General features: G+C 41.3%; 1 protein-coding gene across 4 annotated transcripts in view; it reads right to left on the bottom strand.

Annotated features, from left to right (window-relative positions):
• Nucleotides 1–25,252, bottom strand: part of TLK1 (tousled like kinase 1) — a 326,263-nt gene that overhangs the window by 11,114 nt on the left and 289,897 nt on the right. For all 4 annotated transcript variants that reach the window (XM_089690525.1, XM_089690526.1, XM_089690527.1 and 1 more), the window contains 9 exons: nt 21,504–21,570; nt 20,069–20,166; nt 15,675–15,756; nt 11,842–11,933; nt 11,671–11,760; nt 8,134–8,303; nt 7,175–7,310; nt 6,940–7,051; nt 3,453–3,560 (listed from right to left, as the gene is read on the bottom strand). In XM_089690525.1, coding sequence (XP_089546651.1) covers nt 3,453–3,560; nt 6,940–7,051; nt 7,175–7,310; nt 8,134–8,303; nt 11,671–11,760; nt 11,842–11,933; nt 15,675–15,756; nt 20,069–20,166; nt 21,504–21,570 — 955 coding nt within the window. The remainder of the gene's footprint in view (nt 1–3,452; nt 3,561–6,939; nt 7,052–7,174; nt 7,311–8,133; nt 8,304–11,670; nt 11,761–11,841; nt 11,934–15,674; nt 15,757–20,068; nt 20,167–21,503; nt 21,571–25,252) is intronic.

Raw genomic sequence — 25,252 nt, 5'->3', positions numbered from 1 at the left:
TTAGACAAAGTAAATTAAAAAAAAAACCTTGATCTCACTTTAAGCTAAAGTCATGTCAGTAGACGTTCTAGAACCTGCAGGCATAAAGGCAAACCTTAGTATACAGTGAAGGAAATAAGTATTTGATCCCCTGCTGATTTTTAATGTTTGCCCACTCACAAAGAAATGATCAGTCTAAAAATCGAATGGTAGGTGTATTTTAACACTGAGAGACAGCATAGCAACAAAAAATTCAAAAGAAATGCATGTCTAACAAATGATGCACTGATTTGCATGTTCACGAGGGAAATAAGTATTTGATCCCCTTTCATTCAGCAGGATTTCTAGCTACCAGGTGTCTTTCATACAGGTAACAAGCTGAGATTAGAAGCAGTCTCTCAAAGGGAGTGCTGCTAATCTCATTTTGTTATCTGTATAAAAGACACCTGTGCACAGCAGCAATCAATCAGATTTCAAACTCTCCACCATGGCTAAGACCAAAGAGCTATCCAAAAATGCCAGGGACAAGATTGTAGACCTACACAAGGCTGGACTGGGCTACCAAACTATTGCCAAGCAGCTTGGTAAGAAGGTGACAACAGATGCTGCAATCATTCGCAAATGGAAGAAACATAAAACGACTATCAGTCTCCCTAGGTCAGTGCACCATGCAAGATCTCACCTCATGGAGTGTCAATGATCATGAGAACAGTTAGAAATCATCCCAGAACTACACGTGAGGATCTTGTCAATGATCTCCATACAGCTGGGACCACAATCACCAAACAAACAATTGGTAACACTACGGTCTCCAGACCTTAATCCGTTTGAAAATGTGTGGAGGGAGCTGAAAGTTCGAGTTGCCAAACATCAGCCACTAAACCTTAATGACTTGGAGAGGATCTGCCAAGAGGAGTGGGCCAAAATCCCTGCCGAGATGTGTGCAAACCTGGTGACCAACTACAGGAAACGTCTGACCTCTGTGACTGCCAACAAGGGATCTGCCACCAAGTACTAAGTCATGTTTTGTGAAGGGGATCAAATACTTATTTCCCTCATGAACATGCAAATCAGTGCATCATTTGTTAGATATGCATTTCTTTTGAATTTTTTGTTGCTATTCTGTCTCTCAGTGTTACAATACACCTATCATTTGATTTTTAGACTGATCATTTCTTTGTGAGTGGGCAAACATTCAAAATCAGCAGGGGATTAAATACTTATTTCCTTCACTATATAGAAGGTTTCTCATTGGGTCCAGTGGACTTCGAGCGTTTACCAAAACATATGGACCTGCAGTAGAAGATGATACCTGGAGAGGGAGAACAAAACCAACCTGTATGGCAGAAGTTTTCAAGTCAACAGGTAGGTGTAATTGTCGATAGTGAGATCAGAATCCCATTTCCTCTGTAGCTGCCTGAATGCATTCCTCAAGGTAAATTTCTAAAGAGGAAGCCACCTTCAAAGTTGTTGCACAAAAGGCACCTTTCCCAAGCAGGGTTGACAGTCGGAGCTCTCAGCAATATCAAGACATTCTGGAGTTTTACTGATCCATGGCATCTATGCAGAATAAATGGGCTGATGGCAGCCGCTGTAATCTTGCAAAAAAGATTGTCTACATCAGGAAACAGTTCACAGATTTCTCCAGACCAGTTTGCAATAGATTGGGTGGCAATAGCCAGCTACAAGGCTGGACTGGCCAGGGCAAAAGAAGATTTTAAAAGAGCCTTCAATGGCTATGGACCGAATGCCCTAAAAGGTAAAATGCCTTCAATAGGAACAGTAGATTCATTATTTAGTGCAACAATAGCTTGGTCCACAAACACTATTTCTTTTGAAATTCCTCTGCCATAGGTTATAGAGTTCCAAAATTGCTAGCAAGGGTAAATAGCCTTGTGCAGTTAGACCAGTCATTATATGAAGCCCAAACAGCTTGATCAAAAATAGGAAAAGACTTCACAGATTTTGCCTTCTTTTTTGTGGTTATTCGGGTATGTGGAGGCTGTACGGAACTAGATGCACACTGTCTTAAAGAATCCATTGTAGTCAGCATAAGTCAAGAAGATGAAGAATTGACTTTACTAAATTCTGGGGATGAAAAATCTTAAGCAGTAACTGCTAAAATATCAGTGTCCGCTTTGCCTTCTGCACATGTAAGTGTGGCAGGAAGTTCAGGTTGGTACCTGTGAACATTGTCAGGGGGAGGAGAGGCAGAAGTTTGTGTTTGGTCAGTGGAACTGACAGTTTCCAACAGTGGTGAAAGCCTTTGGAATAAATCAGATATAGTGGCAGACAATTCTGCTTTAGTCAGACAGGCTGCATGTATGTTGGGGAGCTCAAATCAGAAGGATGGAGTGGAGGCAATGTATGACCTTACCCATAACAAGTGAACTGCTATCAACCTGAAGGGATTTTAAAGTTTCCTCAGGGCCTGCATCAGAACTGCCACTCTGTGCCCCATGAGCTCCTACTCCTACATGCCTGTAAACCACCACTGGCTGAGAGTAATCAGCATGTCCGGTATGACATAATTGCAATAACCCTGGCACTATCCGAGTTTCTGTGGCTGTGTCTTGGAGGTATCAGGCAACAAGTGTGACATCAAGCGTATGGCTTACGCATTCAACGGAAAATGGCTGCAGGCAGTGCGCATTTAATAGTCTTATGAGCACTATGTCACTAACCAGAGAAGAACTTTCTGTAGTGAGGTGGAAGAAAAGATAGTCAAATTTGAATAGGTAAACATAAAAAAGTGCTACCTATAGGCCAAATAAAGTGAGACAATAACAGCTAGAGAAAAACACTAGAAGAGTATATTACCCCATAACCTAGACCCTCAAACTGCATGTGTGCTTAGCACCACGGATTGTCTTGCAGGATAGAATGTAGTGTATACACTCTAACAAGGCATGTATAGCCAGGAACTGGTATGTCGCCTGTCACAGTGGCCATACCCCAATAGGGTCTTCAGAGTATGGGTGCCACAGGAATGGACCCTTTCCCTAGAACTGAACAGCACCATGCAGCTAACTCACTTGTTACACCATGTACCAAGGCAAATGCTGAACGTAGGATCCAGAGTCTGAAGCACAGGTACATTTCCCAAGATGTACATCGAGGGTACCCTGGTCTGGAAACTGCTAGTGAGTCATAAGGCAATAGAGCAGTCAAATCTTAATAAAAGAATGAGTCAAATATTAGATTAAAAAAAAAAAAAAAAAAAAAGAAACATTTTGAAAAAACATCTCCCACAGGAGAAGAGGTTCATCACCTATGGACACTGACAAGGAAACAGGAGCCGCACAGAATGCGTGGGGTTATATGGATATTCGAGGGTGCGTTCCTGGCAAAACTTTACCAGTGTTCAATCAACTAAAGTTAGCGGCATATAACCCTGGTCTAAGAATACATTTCTGAGTTCTGTACAATTACAATAAGTAGTTGTCGAGAAGATTTAATTTTCTATGTTTTACCTTGGCTTCATTGCTTACAACAGGCTTCACAGGAAACTGAACATCTGTAGCTTTCAGTATGGTATTTTCTTGTAATATGTCTTGTTGTGACTGATTGTGGCCAAATGGCTGAAAAACAAAAAGGATGGACTTAAGCATTTTACTTCACTTATCTTTTGCAATCCGTCATTCATTTTCAATGCAAAAGATAGCAGGACCAACCCCAAAAAATTCTTCAAATATATTAATAGTAAAAAGGTCCGGTCCAAGCATGTAGGCCCTTTACAAAATAATCTAGAGTAGGTGACTGGGGACAAAGAGAAGGCAAATGTATTAAATACCTTCATGCTCCTTTTGTATACACAGATGTGAAGGAGGAGCTCGTCCATAATGGGCATAGTATTGACACAGCTCCAGATGATCCACATTGGCTCACAATTGATATGATCCAAAAATATTTAGATAGAATAACAGTTGAATAAAGCACCTGAACTGGATGGCATACACCCACAGGTTACAATTGATATGATCCAAAAATATTTAGACAGAATAAAGGTGAATAAAGCACCTGGACCGGATGGCATACACCCACGGGTCCTTTAAAGAATTGAGCTCTGTCATTTCAAAGCCATTTTTTCTAATTTTTAGGGACTCTTTAATGGCATAGTACCACTGGATTGGCGTAAGGCCAATGTGGTGCCAATATTTAAAAAGGGGTCAAAATCTTTACCAAGTAATTATAGACCTGTTAGTTTAACTTCTATACAGTGGGGCAAAAAAGTATTTAGCCAGCCACCAATTGTGCAAGTTCTCCAACTTAAAGAGATGAGAGAGGCCTGTAATTGATATCATAGGTAGACCTCAACTATGAGAGACAAAATGAGAAAACAAATTCAGGCATTCACATTGGCTGATTTGGAAAGAATTTATTTGCAAATTATGGTGGAAAATAAGTATTTGGTCACCTACAAACAAGCAAGCTTTCTGGCTCTCACAGACCTGTACCTTCTTCTTTAAGAGGCTCCTCTGTCCTGCACTCACGACCTGTACCAATGGCACCTGTTTGAACTTGTTATCAGTATAAAAAGACACCTGTCCACAACCTCAAACAGTCACACTCCAAACTCCACTATGGTGAAGACCCAAGAGCTGTCAAAGGACACCAGAAACAAAATTGTAGACCTGCACCAGGCTGGGAAGACTGAATCTGCAATAGGCAAGCAGCTTGGTGTGAACAAATCAACTGTGGGAGCAATAATTAGAAAATGGAAGACATACAAGACCACTGATAATCTCCCTTGATCTGGGACTCCACGCAAAATCTCACCCCGTGGGGTCAAAATGATCACAAGAATGGTGAGCAAAAAACCCAGGACCACACAGGGGGACCTAGTGAATGACCTGCAGAGAGCTGGGACCAACGTAACAAAGGCTACCATCAGTAACACACTACGCCGCCAGGGACTCAGATCCTGCAGTGCCAGACGTGTCCCCCTGGTTAAGCCAGTACATGTCCGGGCTCATCTGAAGTTTGCTAGAGAGCATTTGGATGATCCAGAAGAGGATTGGGAGAATGTCATATGGTCAGATGAAACCAAAATAGAACTGTTTGGTAGAAGCACAACTCGTCGTGTTTGGAGGAGAGAGAATGCTGAGTTGCATCCAAAGAACATCATACCTATTGTGAAGCATGGGGGTGGCAACATCATGCTTTGGGGCTGTTTCTCCGCAAAGGGACCAGGACGACTGATCCATGTACAGGACAAAATGAATGGGGCCATGTATCGTGAAATTTTGAGTGCAAACCTCCTTCCATCAGCAAGGGCATTGAAGATGAAACGTGGCTGGGTCTTCCAACATGACAATGATCCCAAACATACCGCCCGGGCAACGAAGGAGTGGCTTCGTAAGAAGCATTTCAAGGTCCTGGAGTGGCCTAGCCAGTCTCCAGATCTCAACCCCATAGAAAACCTTTGGAGGGAGTTGAAAGTCCGTGTTGCCCAGCGACAGCCCCAAAACATCACTGCTCTAGAGGAGATCTGCATGGAGGAATGGGCCAACATACCAGCAACAGTGTGTGCCAACCTTGTGAAGACTTACAGGAAACGTTTGACCTCTGTCATTGCCAACAAAGGATATATAACAAAGTATTGAGATGAACTTTTGATATTGACCAAATACTTATTTTCCACCATAATTTGCAAATAAATTCTTTCCAAATCAGCCAATGTGATTGTCTGGATTTTTTTTCTCATTTTGTCTCTCATAGTTGAGGTCTACCTATGATGCCAATTACAGGCCTCTCTCATCTGTTTAAGTGGGAGAACTTGCACAATTGGTGGCTGAATAAATACTTTTTTGCCCCACTGTAGTGGAGAGTTTAATAAAAGACCACATAGATGAGTTCTTGCTGGAAAAAAATATATATTTTACGCAACAGACAGCATGGATTCATGAAAGACAGAAGTTGTCAAACAAATCTGATTTCTTTTTATGAGGAGGTGAGCAAAACCTTGGACAGAGGGGTGGTGGTGGATGTGGTGTACTTGGATTTTTCAGAAGCATTTGACACAGTTCCCCACACACGACTAATGTGTAAGGTAAAGTCTACAGGCTTGGAAAAATACGTATGTAAATGCGTAGAAAGCTGGCTAAAAGATTGTATTCAGAGAGTAGTGGTTAATGATTCATACTCTGAATGGTCTAATGTTGTCAGTGGTGTACCCCAAGGTTTAGTATTGGGACCCTTACTTTTTTATATATTTATAAACGATATAGGGTCTGGGATAAAAAATACAATTTCAGTCTCTGCAGATGACACCAAGCTGCGCAGTGGAATAACGTTCTTACAGGATGTCTCCAACTTACAAGCTGACCTCAATGCACTGTTTAATTGGGCAACTATGTGGCAAATGAGGTTTAATGTTGATAAACGGAAGGTTCTGCACTTGGGGGCTAAGAATATGCCCGCATCATATATATGCGGTGGAGAAGGATCTGGGAGTTCTGGTAGATCACAAGCTTAATAATGGCATGCAATGCCAAGCTGTGGTTTCTAAAGCGAGTAAAATCCTCTCTTGTATTAAAAGAGGTATAGACTTCAGAGAGAGAGATATCATATTACCCCGGTACAAATCAATAGTATTACCTCATCTGGAATATGCAGCTTTGGGCAAAAATTCACAAAAAGAACATTGGGGAACTGGAGAAAGTACAGAGAAGGGCAACCAAACTGATAAGAGGCATGGAGGAGCTCAGCTGACACTAACATTTATAGGTAAAGTTGATCCAGGGAATATCCGATTGTCTCTCGGGGGATCAGGAAGGAATTCTTTCTCCTGCAGGAGCAAATTTTCTGTTTTTTTTTGCCTTCCTCTGCATCAATGGTGGATGTAGGATTATAACGTTTTATTTTTTAATGGTTGAACTGGATGGACTTTTGTCTTTTTCCAGCCAGACTAACTATGTGTACATATTAGCAAACATATGCCTGACCAACAGTCCTTACCTTCCTGCCATAGAGACATTGAAAAAAGATGACTCCTACTGACCACACATCTACTTTATTGGAAATCTTTGGTGGCTCTTTGCCCACTACAAAGCATTCTGGGGGAAGGTACCTGTAAGATTCCAGAAGAACAATAGAAATACAAACATAAAAAAACAGCATTAAGCATGTTACACGAGAATATTCCATGCACTTTAGACAGCAAGCATATGGTTCTAAAGAATAGCAAACTCACCAGTATGTTCCAGCTCCTTGTGAAGTCAAATCCATTCCATCCACACCATAGCTGTCATCATCCATGATTTTAGACAAACCAAAGTCTGTGATTTTAATCTCACCACACGCTGTACCATCAACAAGAAGAATATTACCTGGGAGAGAATTTTCACAAGCGTTAAGAGAACCTTTTTTACGAGTTTATTGGCTGATATTTAATTACTAACAATTCTGGAGGGAAAAAAATTGCTATAAAAGTTAAAATTACAAAGCACATTGGATTTAGCTTCACAGAGCTGGGATAATTTTAAGAAAAGTCAATGAACTGAACAATGGCAACTATATGCAAAATCAACTAGTGGAAATATTAGTTTAAATTACTTTTCAAATGACTTGAATTTGAATCTCTACAGAAGAATGTTTCTTAAAAATATTATGAATGCAAATGATTGTTTAGAATACAAGGCAATCCCAATCTTAATATCTAAATATTGACTATGCCAACTGGAATTTTCCATTGGTTTTTATTGAAAGATAATTGCTTTTGTTTTTTTAATCTTATATTACAAATACGCATGCAAGGATTACTTGCATAAAAGACTATATGACTGCGAAATAAACCAAAAGTCTAGTGAGTGTTGTCTTAATGTCTAAAGTAAAAGTACAGCAACCCAAAGACACGAAATGCCAGTCATCCAAAACAAGCTGAAAGTCTGATCAGGCAATGGGTTCATGTTGGTGACAGGAAGACTAACACTGACAAATAGCTATGAGGGGGACATGGGATTTGGGGGGGTAAGGGGTAGGAGATTGGCAGTATCAGCCACATTTCCCTGTGGACCTCGTTCTCCCTCTCTGTACAGACACAAATCAGGTAACAGAGCTCATTTTGCAAGTTTACAGACCAAACCGACAACAGGCAGAAGACTTAATATATTTGCAAAACAGGTCTACATGCACCCACCATATTCCGCCTACCTGGCTTTAGATCATAATGAATAATGGGAGGCTTGATCTCATTGAGATAGCGTAGTGCATTGACTATTTGCATTACAATAGACCTGGCTTCTTTTTCAGACATCAGTTTGTGCTGTTTCAGATAGAAGTCAAGATCATTTCCTTCACAGTATTCCAGCACCGTACAGAATCTGCAAACACAAGGACACCAATGGTTAATACAGCATATAAATAGATGAACAGGCTATAAAACTTAAAAATAATTATAAAATGTGTATTTTCCCTGTAAATTTTCTGCTTTTTTTAGGGGTTTTTTTGTTTTTTGTTTTTTTACAGGTCTTCATGAAGAGAACACATACCCACAGACCAATTTACCAGACCTGCTTTTATTTAACACAAGAGTTTTTCAAAGTGACTGTTACTTTCACAACAGGTCGACTTTAAAAGATGCACATCACAAATGACAACAGGAAATAAAACATGTGGCTCGGAAAACATTAAAGCCCATTCACACAGCAAGAGACAGCTGTCGCACACTAAACCGCAGCAAAGAGACTCAGAAAAAAGATGGTCACCACACTTTACAGTATATAAACAGGACTTAAAAGGTAACTATAATGGTTTGGGGCTAAATCTGACTGAAATCTCAGTCTTATGTTCAGGGATGGGTCACTACAGTAATCAATAATTATACTGATTCACAAAGTTGCACAATATTGCTCACAAAGGCAGCTCAGTAGGTAATGTTTTTATCACTGCTAGACTAATGTCTGTAAATCCAACAGTATGAAATAAATAAATGCAAAAGCCAAATCACAAAAGATACCACACAGGTTATCAGTCCTCTAAATAATGTTACCATTAGGGCTCATTCACACATGGGCAGAAAAAACACTGCATTTCAATGTGCACATCTAAATGCAGCACTATAGTAATCAACGAGCCCATGCACGCTGCTCTGTCTCCATGCAAAAATGTGCACTGCATTTAGCCACCCACAAAAAAAAAAAAAAATCTAATTAAATAGGACACAGCTGCATCCAGGGCCACAAAGATGTGCAGATTTTCTGTGTGTAAAGAAGCGCATACATATGTAGTCATTCACTGGAATGAAGGTAGAGTATTTATTCAGGATCTTAAGCTAACTTAACCAGTAAGAACCTGCGTTACATGCAGAAAATACACATATGGCCGTGAGAATAAGCCCTTAGACTGGTGATAACAGAGTTCCAGTGTCTTTTAAGAACTGTAGGAAAATGAGCCATTTGAGATGGGGAGGAAGTAACATTTTGTAGGATAAAATACCAAGTTACAAAAAATAGGGATTTCAATGGTTAAGCCTTCATTCACACCTGAGCACAGAGTGTTCTGACACTTTTGAAACCTTTTTTGAGCACTGATAAAATTGTTTAACAAGCTTTGTTCAGTTATTTTTGCACATGTATCAAGGGTCAAGCACAATGGAATGAGAAAAATTCTAGAGTAGGAGAGGAATGCTTCAGACGCAAAAAAGCAGGTGTCGTGCATTAACAGGTGCTCCCACTGAAGTCTATGTGGCCAATAACCCTCTAGTGTTGTTGTGGTGGTGAACATCACATCATTAACAAGAGAAACAGGCTTGTGGTCTCTTCAATTAGCCCGCTATTTTTAATATATATATAAAATTTGGGTCATAAAGCTGTCATGACTGCAGCTAAAACATCAGTTGAGAAGGCAGATGAACCAGACACTCCAGACAGGGCCATGGAATACTCTGGGGAAGGGACAGACTAACAATGAATGACAGTGAATACAGGCTATAGAAGTGAAGAAATGTAGGGGGACTGTCCTGTCACCCCACGTCAAAGCAAACATGCTGTAACCACAACACAGTTCCGCAACATATAGGTTGCAGGTAAAAGGCAATAGCTCAAGAACTCACAAAACTCAGACAACTAGTAACACATAAGGGTCAGTGACAAGAGTAACAGACTCCATCCACACAAACAAGGTTGATGGGAGGAATTCCACACTGGGATATTGTATTCTGACAGCAGCACCTGCTGCTGTCAGAATACTCTGATCAGACGCTGCAGCCACTCATTGAGAATATTTTTCCAACACGTCTCTTTCAATTGCTTGGTCGACTTCTGTCAAACAGGGATGGCCACACACTGATCAAAGTTCAGCCAGTCTCTGCTGAACCAGCCGAACATCAATCAGTATATCGCCAGTTTAACATGGTATATTGAGTGTGCTTCTGGATTAGAGTATTTTGATTGAAACCTTATAGTTAATTATAATTCCTTGTGATTTTTTGATATTGCGGAGTTTGCTGTTCTACTAATCATTTCCTACAAGGGGGCATGGTTTATATTTAAATTGTGGGTTAGGGTTTCAAGATACAATCATGGAAATAAAGATTTTTTTTTTTGTACATTATTAAATTGTTGGCTTTGTGTTTATGAGTTATTTCGGGGCGACTGAAGCTCTTCACATATTGTTAGTTCTAGGAAGGAAAAAAAAAAAAAAGAAGGAGGAGGACTATGAGTCTGCAGAGACAGGGCAAATGCAGGGGGGATGCCAGCAGCTCTGCAGCTAGAAACCACTCCACATCTAACCTAACCAAAGTCGGGAAACGCAGCGTCCAAAGGTCACTTCCAGGGCGGCCCCACAAATCCAGTCCAACAGGATCTGGATGCATTAAGATCCAAAAGTCGGGCTGAGGACAACTGCGCTGGATAGCTGCAAGGTGAAGGGGAAACTTCCAACAGTGGTTTAGAGAAGAAAAGCTTCTAGAAAAATCAAAAGGTTAGTCATTAAATCAGCAGAGCTAAAGAAAAGATATCCAACCACCTCGGACACTAGCAAAAACTTAGGCTTGCTGGTAAGAGGGGTTATATCCCACGCTGGCCTGCAGTTTTGGAGGTTTCTTAGAGTGCCAAAGTCCAACTCTACTGTAGACAGCAGTATAAATTGAATGTTTAAGACTTTGTGTTCGTTAAAGTGGTAGTAAACTCTTTTAGTATACTTTTATCTACAGGTAAGCCTATGATAAAGCTTACCTGTAGGTAAAATGAATATCCGTGCACCATTTAGGAGATACTCGCTCTTTTTTTAAATCCGGCGCCTGCGATCTGAAGGAAATGCATACTAGCACATTATGATGTTACCTAGTAGGGGCTTTTTTTTTTTTTAGGTGCAGTTTACTACCGCTTTATAGGACGAGAAAGGTAAATATCAAATGATTGCATAATAATTTCTAACCGAAACACAAACATGCATACATATACATACTTTGTATATATAGTATATATTTTATAGTCCTGACTATAGCAAAATAAAATATGTCCAAAAATAAGATGCCAGTGTATACTTCTTGGTTTCAAAAGCCTGCCTTCTAGTGTGTCCCTGGAACACGGCATTGGTCAGCCTCAGGAGTGCTTTGTGGGGGTTGTGCTAAACAAATGTAAGAATGCAGTGGCATCTTTTGGTGCCTGTTTTCCATGTGTTGGCTCTTAGTGGGTTTTATCATCACAAGGCTGCTTAAAAGATGCGGACAAACCAAATCCTACTTACGTGTCTGTATCCAAGGAAAAGTAATCATAAAGTTTCACTATTCGTGGGTGATCAAGCTCTTTGTGTATTCTGTACTCTCTGCAGGCATGCCTACAAACAAATGGGCTGGTTAATAAGGTTGTAGGATGGAGAGACAGGTTCTATTATCAAAGAGCACAAAAAACTATTTACTTGTGGTAATTTTCCTTCTTCTCGTCTCTCCAGCTTTTGTTAAGTTGGTGAATTTTCACAGCAGCATATCTTTGTTCATAAAGATCAAAAGCCTGAAATAAACATGTAATGGCACAGTTAGAATGCAAAGTTATTTTGGTAAAGCATACATATCAACTCAGTGGAAGGAGCATAGACTGAAAGTGGTCAATATGTGTCCTATCTGGCTGTTCTTCAACACTACTGGCTTATAAACCAGGTTTTATTAACTTGAACTTACCATTTCTGAAGCACTGTCTATAGTGACAATACACGGGGCATAGACCTGTATGTAAAGGTGGAAAACCGCTAAATACATACCTATATGTCAAATGTCTTACCTAAAACAGGATCTGCAATTCAATCAATCTTTCCATACAGACCCCTACCCTTTCCCCTTTTCTTCATTCAGTTAAAGTGAAACTCCTGGCCATAATTACTCTCAAAGCCTCCTGCCCTCCTGCTATCTATCCTGTCTACCCGATGTAAAAAGAGATCTGTATACTTCCCTTTTTTCAGCTCACTCCAGTCCAGTCATTTGATCCCTTGTGTCAGGGAGCATCCTGCTGCAGTGTAGAGGAGTGAGCGCTCGACAATGGCTGGGAATTCTGAGAGCGGTAACATCACCCATAGGCTCCCATAGCCCAGCTGTTGTCTGTGCTCCCTTCTTTCCCCTGTAGCCAGCCACTCAAGGAAACAAGGAAGGTGAAGCTGTGATATCACATGACTGATGAAAAAAAAAAAGGTAGAGTACACAATTCTTTTTTAAATAGGGTAGAAATGATAGGTAGCAGGAGGAGGGAGGGGGAATTTTTAAGAATAGTTATAATTAAGCAAGAATTCCCCTTTAACAGTGTCTTCACTAACCTGCCCTCAACCCATTGACTGTACAATTAGGGTATAAAACGCACACTTTTTTTTTTAATTACTTTTAATTTACCTTTCTTCTGCTAAAGTATTGTATATGTGTGGTCAAAAATGAAAACTCTATAGGTAGGCGAAAAGTAGCTTTTTTCATGGGCTGACAAACACTGACACTGCTACATTGCAATGGTAAGCATTGCTGAAGGCACACGGATGAGGAATGCTGGAGGAAAGCAGATATGGCATTTGCACTTGTATTTAGGATAACATATTACATTTGAATTTTTTTTTAAAGTTGACCTCCGGGCAACAACTAAACAAATAGATGAGATACATACAATGGATATAAAACGTCTACACACCCCTGTTAAAATATCAGGTTTCTGTGATGTAAAACAATGAGACAAATAAATAATTTCAGAACTTTTTCCACCTTTAATGTAACCTATAAACTGTACAACTCTGTTGAACCACAAACTCTGCACTGCAGCAGGATGCTCACTGACACAAGGGATCAAATGGAAATGGTGTTGGGAAGTAAAAATAAAAAACTAAATAATATGGTTGCATAAGTGTGCACACCCTTAAACTAATATTTTGTCGAAGCACCTTTTGATTTTCTTCCAGCACTCAGTCTTTTTGGGTATGATTCTTTCAGCATGGTACATCTTGACTTGGCAATATTTGCCCACTCTCCCTTTCAAAAACACTCCAAATCTGTCAGATTGTGAGGGTATCTCCTGTGCACAGCCCTCTTCAGATCACCCCACAGATTTCCAATCGGATTCAGGTCTGGGCTCCGGCTGGGCCATTCCAAAACTTTAATCTTCTTCTTGTGAAGCCATTCCTTTGTTGATTTGGATGTATGCTTTGGGTCATTGTCATGCTGAAAGATGAAGTTCCTCTTCTTGTTCAGCTTTCTAGCACAAGCCTGAAGATTTTGTGCCAATATTGACTGGTATTTGGAACTATTCATAATTCCTCTACCTTGACTAAGGCCCCAGTTCCAGCTGAAGAAAACCAGTCCCAAAGCATGATGCTGCCACCACCATGCTTCACTGTGGGTATGGTGTTCTTTTGGTGATGTGCAGTGTTGTTTTTGCGCCAAGCTTATCTTTTGGAATTATGGCCAAAAATTTCAACATTGGTTTCATCAGACACGTGTTATGACACATTTTCCCACATGCTTTTGGGAGACTCCAGATGTGTTTTTGCAAAATTTAGCCAGGCTTGGATGTTTTTCTTCATAAGAAAAGGCTTCCGTCTTGCCCTATAGTCCAGACATATGAAGAATACGGGAGATTGTTGTTACATGTACGCTCCTTAAATGTTGCTGTAGGCCTCTTGGCAGCCTCCCAGACCAGTTTTGTCCTCGTCTTTTCATCAATTTTGAAGGGACGTTCGGTTCTTGGTAATGTCACTGTTGCGCCATTTTTTTTCTCCACTTGATGATGACTGTCTTCACTGTGTTCCATGGTATATCTAACGCCTTGGAAATTCTTTTGTACTCTTCTCCTGACTGATACCTTTTAACAATGAGATCCGTCTGATGCTTTGGAAGCTGTGGACCATGTCTTTTGCTGTAGGATGCGACTAAGAAAATGTCAGGAAAGACCTACTAGAACAACTGAACTTTATTTGGGGTTAATCAGAGGCACTTTAAAATGATGGCAGGTGTGTACTGACTCCTATTTAACATGATTTTGAATGTCATTGCTTATTTCTGAACACAGCTACATCCCCAGTTATAAGAGGGTGTGTACACTTATGCAACCGCAATATTTTAGTTTTGTATGTTTACTTCTCCCCCCCTAAAAGATTTCAGTTTGTTTTTCAATTGAGTTGTACAGTTTACAGGTCACATTAAAGGTGGAAAAAGTTCTGAATTTATCTTTGTCTCATTTTTTTACATCACAGAAAGCGGACATTTTAACAGGGGTGTGTAGACTTTTTATATCCACTGTATATGAGTCTGTTTTACCTGTCACAGGATTTTTATTTCTGTCTATCCAATTCTGGGGGCCTGATCTTTCTCTGCTGCAATATTACTTTTATTTTCAAGTCCTCCCCTCCCCAGCTTGTAATTTGACAGTAACAGGGGAAGCAGCACACTGATCAGCTCATCTCTCTGCTTTCCTACTATCAGCACGCTCCTTGCATTGCAACATACCTCATTGGCTCTTTTTCCTCCCCTTCTCTGAGCTGCCCTGCTAGACAGACTGCAAAAAGGCTTACATGAAGTCAAATTCAGGTACTCACACGGCTAAGGCCTTGGTCACAACATACGTGCATAAAAACTGATGGGAGAAATGCACAGATTTCACTTGCAGAGACAAAAGCTTACATCAGTTTTCATGTGTGTTTTCTACACGCTGCAGATTCCTGCACAGAAACAAATTGCACATGATACTAGTGTTGTGGTATGATCAGGGCACATAAAGAACAACTATTTTCTTTGTGCCCTTGTAGAACACATGTAGAAAAACTCACATCTCTGCAGCATGGTGTGAACGAGGCCTTATATTTAAAAAACAAATTAGAATATTTAGTGCTTTTTATATCTGCCTGGCATTCAGCTTTAACAAGAATTTACATCTACATTAAATGCTCTTAATTGGTAAGTGTTTATTCTGACCCTGCCTACTTTCTCACATTTTGCTGGATGCTAAAGGGGATCTGTTGACCCCTTACATCAGCTGACAAAATTATTGGTTGAGACTCCCTGACAGTCTTCAACTGTGCAAGCCACAGAAACTTCAATAAAGAAGCAATGCATGCAGAAAGGAGGGTTTTGTTCCCTGTGTTAAGACCATTGACATGAAAATATGTAGCATTAAAGCTTACACCCTACATTAGTTTCAAGGTATAAGGGAACTTAGTGAGCATTAGGTTTAATATATAGGTAAACTTAGTGGATATTTGTATCAATATAGAAGATAAATTACTGTTACCTTGTACACTTCACTAAAACCACCTCGACCAAGTAAATGAAGTAATAAATATCTTTCGTTCAATGTAGGGTGATCTTTAAATCTGAAAATAAAGAGAAGTACAAATTAAATATAAACATGCATTGTCTGTGTTTAAGGCATCCTTATTTACAAATTATAGGCCGTCTTACAAAAAAGCCCAGAGCAAGATGGCTTCCCAGCTATCTGCTGTAAACAGTCAAGGCTTGCTGCATCCTATTCTGCCAAACATATTTTGTGAAGAGTAGAATAGTTACAGTCATTATTCCTGTGTCACTGTTCAGCCTTCAGGAACATAAAACAAGTAGTACTAATCCTGCCATGGACAATGACTCACCCTATTTCCATTTGTTCTTGGTCACATTTTTACACATCAATCATTTTGAATGCAAAGTCTTGCTGACCACGTAATACACATGTGCAGTGGAAAAGAGGCTTAGCTTTAATGCCTACAAATGTGTCCATGGGCAGCATAGCTTTCTGTGCTGAGAGTTCTCTCACTGCACTCTTCCAGAACATTGACTGAGCTGTCAAAGAAATCTCTTGGTCTCTGCTAATGATTGTGAGCCAGCAGGACCATCTCCCGATCATGTGACCACTGTAACAACCAGTCTTGGGATTGGCCAGTCCTATTCTCAACCCCAGGCATAAAGACCCTGTTAATGGGATGCCAGAGCTGGGTGAGAAGGGGTTGAAGCTCAAATTATTTCAGTTTTGAATGCACTAGCAAATGGATAAAACCTCTATTTTCTGTGGCTGTCTTTGCCTTCATTGGCAGAATTCTTCCCACTTCCTTTCCTGTGGACAGGTGGTGATTACAAACTTCTCCAACAGGGACAGGAGCAAAGACATTTCCGTGTAGTGCAATGGGGACAAGTTTACAATCTCCTGTAGGGAAGTCTCCCCAATGGAATCATAGCCAGTGATAAAACATGAAAAACACGACAGAAAACACTCCTTCACACCTTATTAGGAATGTAAAGGGTTTTAAATTTAGATTTACCTTCACTTTAATTCCTGGAGTCACTGATGATTAAGACAATTAGAAAGAGTAATAACACCCTAACAGAGACACAGGCAATAAAAAACACATGACAGGGGTTCTGGACAGAGAGTATAACCCGTCCCACTCCCAGTATGCCACAGTTTTGTAACAAGCAATAGTAGGTGTAGATCATAAGGAAACAGAAGTAATACCTTACAAGAAACAAGTCCTTTCCAATAAAAAGTAAAAAAAAAAAACATTGTTTCCTTATTGTACATTGTGGGACACAGGATGAGTAATCAGGTACATAGGGATGTCCTAAAGTAGTCCAAATGAGGGGTGGGCAACACAGCAAATTTAAGGACAAAAGGCCAACAAAAACCAACAGGTTAAAACAGTGCAGAGTCGCTTGGAGATCCTTAAAACTGAAGCAGGCATCAGTTGAGGCCTCAATATTCAGCTGGTAAAACTAACCAAATACGTGATAAGAAGACCAGGTGGCAGTCTTGCAAATCTGAGAATTAAATGCTGGAATGTACTCCGACAGGGAAAGGAGGAACCTTTTCAGGATCATAGGCTTGAAAGATAGGATTCCGCATCCACCTGGAGATGGTGGAATGGGAATCAGGATGTCCTTTACAGAAACCTTTAGGAATAAGAGTCAGACTGTTGTAAGTAAGCTGTAGCTATAAGAAAGACTTTAACAGTGCATACCATATCATGACAATGGGGCAAATCTCCATAGGATGTTTTGGAGCACAACACAGAGAAGATAGAACAATGCTGAGAGAGAGAAACCATCTTGGGAAAGAAATAGGATTTGGACCTTAGAACAACCCTATCCTTGTGTAGCACATGAAAGGGTCCTTCACAGGTTAAAGCTGCTAATTCCAGAACTGATGGCAAGGATGAGAATCATTGGTACATCCGCCACCTCAGTCCAGCAGAGCAAACGAGAAAGGCTTTTTGGAGGAAATAAGGCATAGATCAGGATGAATTGAACCCAAAGAGTCACCAGAGCATCCACGGCAGAGGCTAGAGGACCTGGGACCTAGAGATAAACTTAAGCTGGCCATAGACTGATTAAAATTTAGCCAGCCTAGCAAGGACCAGCCAATTTTTTCAATCCATGTGTGTCTGTCCCCATTTAACAGAAAATTAGCTACTTCTGTCGAACAGACAAGCTGGAAAACTTTTGTCTATCGGCAATTGCAGTTATTTATCAGTGTATTTTGACAGCGGAGAGTCCTATTTGCTTGTGTGGATGGAGGACTTTTTTGTTTAGCCTGTTGGCTGAAGGAAAAAAAAAAACACCATCTATGGCAAGTTTTGGATTCTCTGGAGTCCATATGCTAATGAATGAAGTACAGATGCCAGATGGTCATTGAAGCTAGAACATGACACTCTGCCCAAGCCAGAAGACGGTTGGCTTCAATTTAATCTGAAAGACTTCTGATTTCTTCTTGATGGTTGGTGTATGCTACTGATGTGGCATGGTCTGACTGAATCTAAGTCAGAAGACTTTGCTGCTGAGAGGTCCAGCATTGTAGAGACAACTAAAATGCTCTAAGCTCTTGAACATGGATTGGGAGATGAGCTTTTTCCAGCAAACAAGTCCCCTTTACCAAGAAGATATCCAGGATCCCCCCACCAAGCCTGACAGGCTGGCATCATCCATTATCTCATCCAGACCAAAGAAAAGGAAGGATTTTCTTGTCTCCAGTTCAGGACTCATAACCCTCAATACCAGGGCAAGACTGGTTTTGCAGGGCAGGTCCAGAGACTGAGCTCTGAGGGATTTGCACAAAGGGATCACACTGCAGAACAGGAAGGGTTAAATATGTCTGACTTTGACACTGAAGGCAGCAGGGAGCCGAATCATATCCTGAAAGATCAGTTTGCTGAATCAGCTAAGCAAATGGCAGAAGAGTTTGAGCCAGTCAGTGCCTGTAGTCCAAAATAACTTGCACAATGCGCAGTACAAACGAGCAGAAGGAGGCTGTGCTGGCTCAGGAGGGGCTCATGGGCCAAAACTGGTACAATGAAGGGAAATTTTAAATTGTGTTGCAGCATACTTTCCAGATGTTTCTGAGAATTAACCACTTCCACCAGCACATCCAGGCTCCCCCCAAAAAAGGCAGAAGACTTAATGCAGCAGAGGTCTTCTGACAGATTGCTGTCCCCACCAGGTAGACAGCAGGATCTAGAAGACATTTGGTCTTTGCCTGCCCTGTGGGCATACTTCCAAGGGAGTCTTCAGGGCGATGTTACACCGGATGAGTAAACCATGGCCATGGCCCTGGACCTGTAAAGCCCTCAGACGCCAATTCTCTGGGTGGATCAACTGTGGGTATAGGACTGTTTATATGGAGGTTTTCTGTTTTGTTTTTTTATTTTGACTGAATAAGAAGGACTTGTGTTTTATTCAACTTGACTATGCAACTGCAGTATGTAATTCAGCATGCTGTAGCAAGGGTGCTTAAATGAGAGCAGAGACCAGTGCCTAGGAGACATACTACAGGCTGGTCCAACATCCTCCACAAAAGAGTTCCAGGACAAAGCCAACGGGGTTAGCCAATAAACTTGCTAGAAGAAAAAAAAAAGTAGCATTATTGCACCTCTCAAAGCAAAGAGAAGACCTGTTTTCCTGGGACACTAGCGAAAAACTGAGACGGTCCAATCTCTTGAAGGCAGAAACATCCCCCCATGTACCAGACTACACATCCTGTGTCCCTAACGCACATTTTGCCTTTAGATATACTTTAGCATAATTCCCAACCTCCAAAAGGTTTATGATTGTTGGTTAGCACACATACATGACTTCCAAATTATCAATTGTCAAATAACCCCACAAGTCAACATTTCCCAAACCTGTCAAGTCCCACCAACAGGTAACATGAGCACAGTTGGAGTAGTCTAGGCCTAAATTATGACAGTGTTACCTATGTGATTATCTACAAAAACATAAATTATCAGTGGGCCTTGAGAACAGTACTTGGAAATACCAAGAGCACATTCACCAGGCAGAAGCTGGCACAAGCCTAATGCTGGGGGAAAACAAAGGTGACTACACGAAATAAAAAATTTACCCTAGGCGACTGACTAGTCCCACCCCTCCCCCAAGATCAACTAGGGCATGGTTGCCAATGCACATTAAATATATGCATTTTCAAACAATCCAGCCAAAATCATCCACAGATGGAAACAACTGTTTAATGTCTGTAAGCTCATTTAAAGCATTTGTTTTATATTTTTGCGAGTTCTGTCATTGTGGCAAGTTCTAGGTGCCCAGCTGCAGTCTAATCCAAAAGTTTTTTGATGTTCATTCTACATGACAAATGTGTAGATATGAGGAAAGACAACTATACAAAACTTTAAAATGTGCCCTTACTGTGAGTTGTCCTCATTGTTAATTCGTTTCAGTTCTCGTATGTGCAGATTTCGAACCCTTTCCAAACGTTCCAGTTCCGCCTGGATCTCTGCTTCCTCCTGCACGGACAGTAAGTATATTATGACACACATAACTATATCTTATCACAGAGGACAAATATCAAACTAAGGCTTTTGGTTGTGTATGAGCCAGTACAAAAAGCATTTTTGCTAAACAGAAAATCAGAGAGAAAGGGAGACAGTGAAGGTAAGGGCAAGCACCAACAACCGATATATAATGCTATACATTTTACTACCCTGGGTATGCACCGAGTACAGGTTTAATTTAAACTCTGTAAAGGAGATATATATAGATTGTATTGTCAAGGTGCATAGACTGAGTTTCATGTTTGCATTTCCCTAAAGCCCGTCAGGAATTAAAAAAACCTAAATAAACAAAATTACCCTTGCAGTGGGTTCCTCCTGCACAGCAAGAGTTAAAATGCTCATTAACTCTAGGAAACTAGGAATAATAAATAATAATTAGCTTACTCCATGGTCCAGAAGTCCTCCAACATCTGTGTGGCTGGTCCCTGGAGACCTGTCTATGAGACGCTCTGGGCCGTGGCTGCATAATGACATCACCAAGTACAGTGCACAGCCAACAGTCCTGTATTGTACGTGAGGAAGGCAAGGGACTGCCCACAAGCCAGAACAGAAAGAGAACCAGAGCAAACAGCAAGGAAAGTATTACATCTTAATCTTCATCCTCTAGAGTTAACGAACATTTAATTCTTGTGGTTGGGCTTTAAAGTAATTTTTTTATGGATCACAACTTTACATATTTGTTCTTTGCTACTGTATTAAATTCTGTAACAAACTCTTAGTAAAAGTGATCATTTCGATACGGTGCCAACACTCAGGAGCATGTGACCTATCAGAAGTGATATCAATCTGGTATCCACAGGGTTAAATCAGGCTCACTTTAATCTAGTTGAGTTCAGGGAATCCATTGTACAGTTCAAGCCCTGAAAACTGTCCCGATTTCCAGTGTGCACATTTTAGAACGGAAAACTGAGCTTGGCAAGAAACATTTATTTCCCCAAAAGATCTGTTAACCAGCTCTATTGTTGTCTAAAAGGAACACAGCTTCCTCAGGTACCCAAATCAATTCTGCCATTGACTGAAATGTATACGAATGAAGCACAGATGACAATGTGCTACAGACAGCAGCAGGAAGCTAAATCAGCAGCTATTGTTCCCCATGCTGCAGTGGAGAGCGTCTGAAACACAACCTGAATACCATTTTTGGTGTTTGTTTACGCAATGAATGCAGCAAATTCCCTAGAAGAACAGAATCAACTCTACTACCAGGAGAAGGATTTTTTTTTTTTTTTTAATGGAAGAAAAAAAATCTGCAGCTAGAGAACAAGGAAAATTCCTACTGACATACATACCTTTTTCAAATGCCCAAGTCTGAGTTTAAAAATCTCTTCCTGTTCGTGGTATTCGGCTAACGTTAACCTAAGCAAGCAATAAGATCACAGTAAGAAAATACAGCAGACTGTATTGTAATGAAACACAGGAAATATGTCCATTCCACACATACTTTAAAGATGATATAATATTTTTAAAGGATATTTGAAAAATAAAGATCTAGGAAAAGTATAAAATGACTTCCTTGCCAGCTCAAGGGAGTGCTTTAAAGGGGGTTTCACATTATTTAAAAAGGTAGAATGATTCTAAAGCTTAAATAAAAAAAATAAAATAAAATCGCAAATATGTCTATCTATACTTACCTGCTCTGTGTAGTGGTTTTGCACAGTCAGCCTGGATCTGCCTCTTCTTGGGTTCTCCGCTGGCGCTCCTGGCCCCTCCCCTGTCAGGTACCCCCACAGCAAGCAGCTTGCTATGGGGGCACCTGAGCATGAGCACTCTCCAGCCACTGCTCTGTGTGTCTATTCACCTCCCTCTCCCCCCTCTCTTCTCATTGGCTCACGGGCTGTGTTGGACAGCAGTGGGAGTCAATGGCTCCCGCTGCTGTTTCAGCCAATGACGAGAAGGAATCCCAGGATAGCCAAGACTCCAGTGCACATCGCTGGATTGAGAAGGGCTTAGGTGAGTATTAGGGGGGCTCGGGGGATGCTGCACAGAGGTTTTTTACCTTCATACATAGAATGCATGAAGGTAAAAAAAACATTTAGCCTTGACAACCACTTTAAAACCATACCCAAGTACCTTACATACAATAACACAAAAGGATTTACTGAACACAAGCAGCCTTCACTCACATTGCACCCAGTCTAATTCTATATAGGAAACTCCAGACACATTCATGTGGTTGTTTATGAGGAACTACTTTTTTTGCCAAATCAAACACAGATTAGTTTATGCAGAACCTCTTTATTTGGCTGACTCGTGCAGCTCTGATACACAGGCTTGAAGTGACTCTGATATTTTAAATGTGTAGGGGATGCCATTGCAAGCCTCCTGGAAATGCCAGATGCCTGGCTCTGCACCTTCAGCATGATTAAGTCAGTCACAGAACAAGCATGCTGTAAATGCGTGTCAGAACTACTTATCTGGATAGTTATATCACATCAGTAACTCAGACAACATTTAGGATAAAGGATCAGAATTACAGCCAGGGAACAAGCATTCTCAAAGAAGAATTTAGCAAAGGCAGCCTCCATTAACCTCTCATGACAGTGCCCCTTTAGGCTTGCACAAATGTGCACGGCAGACTTCTACAAAGCATTTGCAAAGTTTTCAGCCATCTTCCAGCAGCCTTTAAGATTCATTCAGCTTCAGTTTGGGGAAGTTAAACACATCTCCTAATTGGAGTTCCAGCTATCACTTTAAACAAGCCACTAGCAGGCTTTGGTAAGCTTCAGCACTACATAAAGCTTGTTTAAAAGCCTGCTGAAGACTGCTGGCAGCTTGTTTAAAGTGACAGCCAACGCTCTTCTTAAAAGATCGGTGTTTAACCTCTAAACTGGAGCTGAAGTTTCCTAAAAAGGCTTCAACAAAGCAGTTGAAAGCTCTGCGAATGCTTTTAATTTCTTGCTGTACACAATGAACTTTTGCATACTGTATCTTGTATGTACAAGGCCTTATTCCAGTCTGTCCATACTGTGTGGTTCACATTCCAAACAACATTTACAGCATTTCAAGCAGTGGGTATATATCTCTGTAAGAAAACCATGCTGAATAGACAGAAAACTTCCAAGGATAGAGTGTCACAATCCTGAATCTACATTTCTCAGATATTTGTACGCTACCATAATTTAACTCTACAATGGCCACAGCAATTGTGCAGAAACAGAAAAGCCAGTATGTAGACCAACTTTCAAACAACCTTCCAATTTAGAATAGAAATTTAGATATGAGGTGACCTTTAAATGAAGCATTTTAATGTCAAGTTTGTTTAACCTTCTCTTCAGGGCATTCTGTAATTTCAAGATTCCTTAATTTATGCAGATTAAATGCATGTTACTTCATCTTCATCCTGAAGGTGTAATTATGGAAATCTTGGACACCACAATATAACTTCCCACAAGTAGCTGCGTTTGTGGCAAGTTAAATATTCAAATCTTTAGTACATTGTAAATGGATATTTTACACAAAAAAGAAAACACAAGCCCCTTTCTGCAGGGATTCTTAACCAGGTGCATTTATACCCTTGGTGGTATGGGAACCAAAGTTGAAATAGGTTTCCCTGCATTATTAAACCTGACATCAAAGTGTAGAAATCAACCTGATGTGTCAGAAAACATTGTTATTAACTGTATCTTAATTCCATGTGTTGATTTTAAAAATAACAGCAGCTAAAGTCTCAGTAGTTGTAGCTAGTTTGTGCGTTTTTAAATACATAGAATAACCTTTCTAGCTGCTCTGTTCCTAGCTATCCATATTTAAAGTAAAACCAAGCTTTTGACATCTTTTGAAGTTACCGTATTTTTTGCTCCATAAGACGCACTTTTTTCCCCCCAAAAAAGGGGGGAAAATGTCAGTGCGTCTTATGGAGCGAATATAAAGCGGCCGGTCCGGTATTTCTGCCGCCACCATGTCAGAATACCGGGCCGGCCGCTCAGCTGTTGTCTCCTGCAGGGCCTTACCTGTTCCTCGCTCCAGCGCTGCACAGTGTTCCCGCGCAGGCTTCTGTGACAGCCGGGTGCCCACTGCGCATGTGCTGCGCTTTGTGAATGATCCGGTGTCAGAAGGCGCCGGGCCATTCACAAAGCGCAGCGCTTCTCGCACATGCGCAGTGGGCACCCGGCTGTCACAGAAGCAGGCCCGGGAAGAAGAGGGAAGGCAACTCCGCGGAAGTGGGAGCGGGTACCTGTCAAATTCAGGTACCCGCTCCCCCTCCCTCCCCAAAGGTCAGCAGTCTCTGGTCATTCCCTGCACGGTCTGCAGTCTCTGGTCATTCCCTGCACTGTCTGCAGTCTCTGGTCATTCCCTGCACTGTCTGCAGTCTCTGGTCATTCCCTGCACTGTCTGCAGTCTCTGGTCATTCCCTGCACTGTCTGCAGTCTCTGGTCATTCCCTGCACTGTCTGCAGTCTCTGGTCATTCCCTGCACTGTCTGCAGTCTCTGGTCATTCCCTGCACTGTCTGCAGTCTCTGGTCATTCCCTGCACTGTCTGCAGTCTCTGGTCATTCCCTGCACTGTCTGCAGTCTCTGGTCATTCCCTGCACTGTCTGCAGTCTCTGGTCATTCCCTGCACTGTCTGCAGTCTCTGGTCATTCCCTGCACTGTCTGCAGTCTCTGGTCATTCCCTGCACTGTCTGCAGTCTCTGGTCATTCCCTGCACTGTCTGCAGTCTCTGGTCATTCCCTGCACTGTCTGCAGTCTCTGGTCATTCCCTGCACTGTCTGCAGTCTCTGGTCATTCCCTGCACTGTCTGCAGTCTCTGGTCATTCCCTGCACTGTCTGCAGTCTCTGGTCATTCCCTGCACTGTCTGCAGTCTCTGGTCATTCCCTGCACTGTCTGCAGTCTCTGGTCATTCCCTGCACTGTCTGCAGTCTCTGGTCATTCCCTGCACTGTCTGCAGTCTCTGGTCATTCCCTGCACTGTCTGCAGTCTCTGGTCATTCCCTGCACTGTCTGCAGTCTCTGGTCATTCCCTGCACTGTCTGCAGTCTCTGGTCATTCCCTGCACTGTCTGCAGTCTCTGGTCATTCCCTGCACTGTCTGCAGTCTC

The sequence above is a fragment of the Staurois parvus genome, unplaced genomic scaffold (assembly GCF_062004578.1).
Source record: "Staurois parvus isolate SC_StPar_1 unplaced genomic scaffold, SC_StPar_1.0 ptg000530l, whole genome shotgun sequence".
In the NCBI taxonomy this organism is placed as follows: domain Eukaryota; kingdom Metazoa; phylum Chordata; class Amphibia; order Anura; family Ranidae; genus Staurois; species Staurois parvus.
The sequence above is the reverse complement of the archived record's forward strand: the minus strand, read 5'-3'. Positions and strand labels throughout refer to the sequence as shown.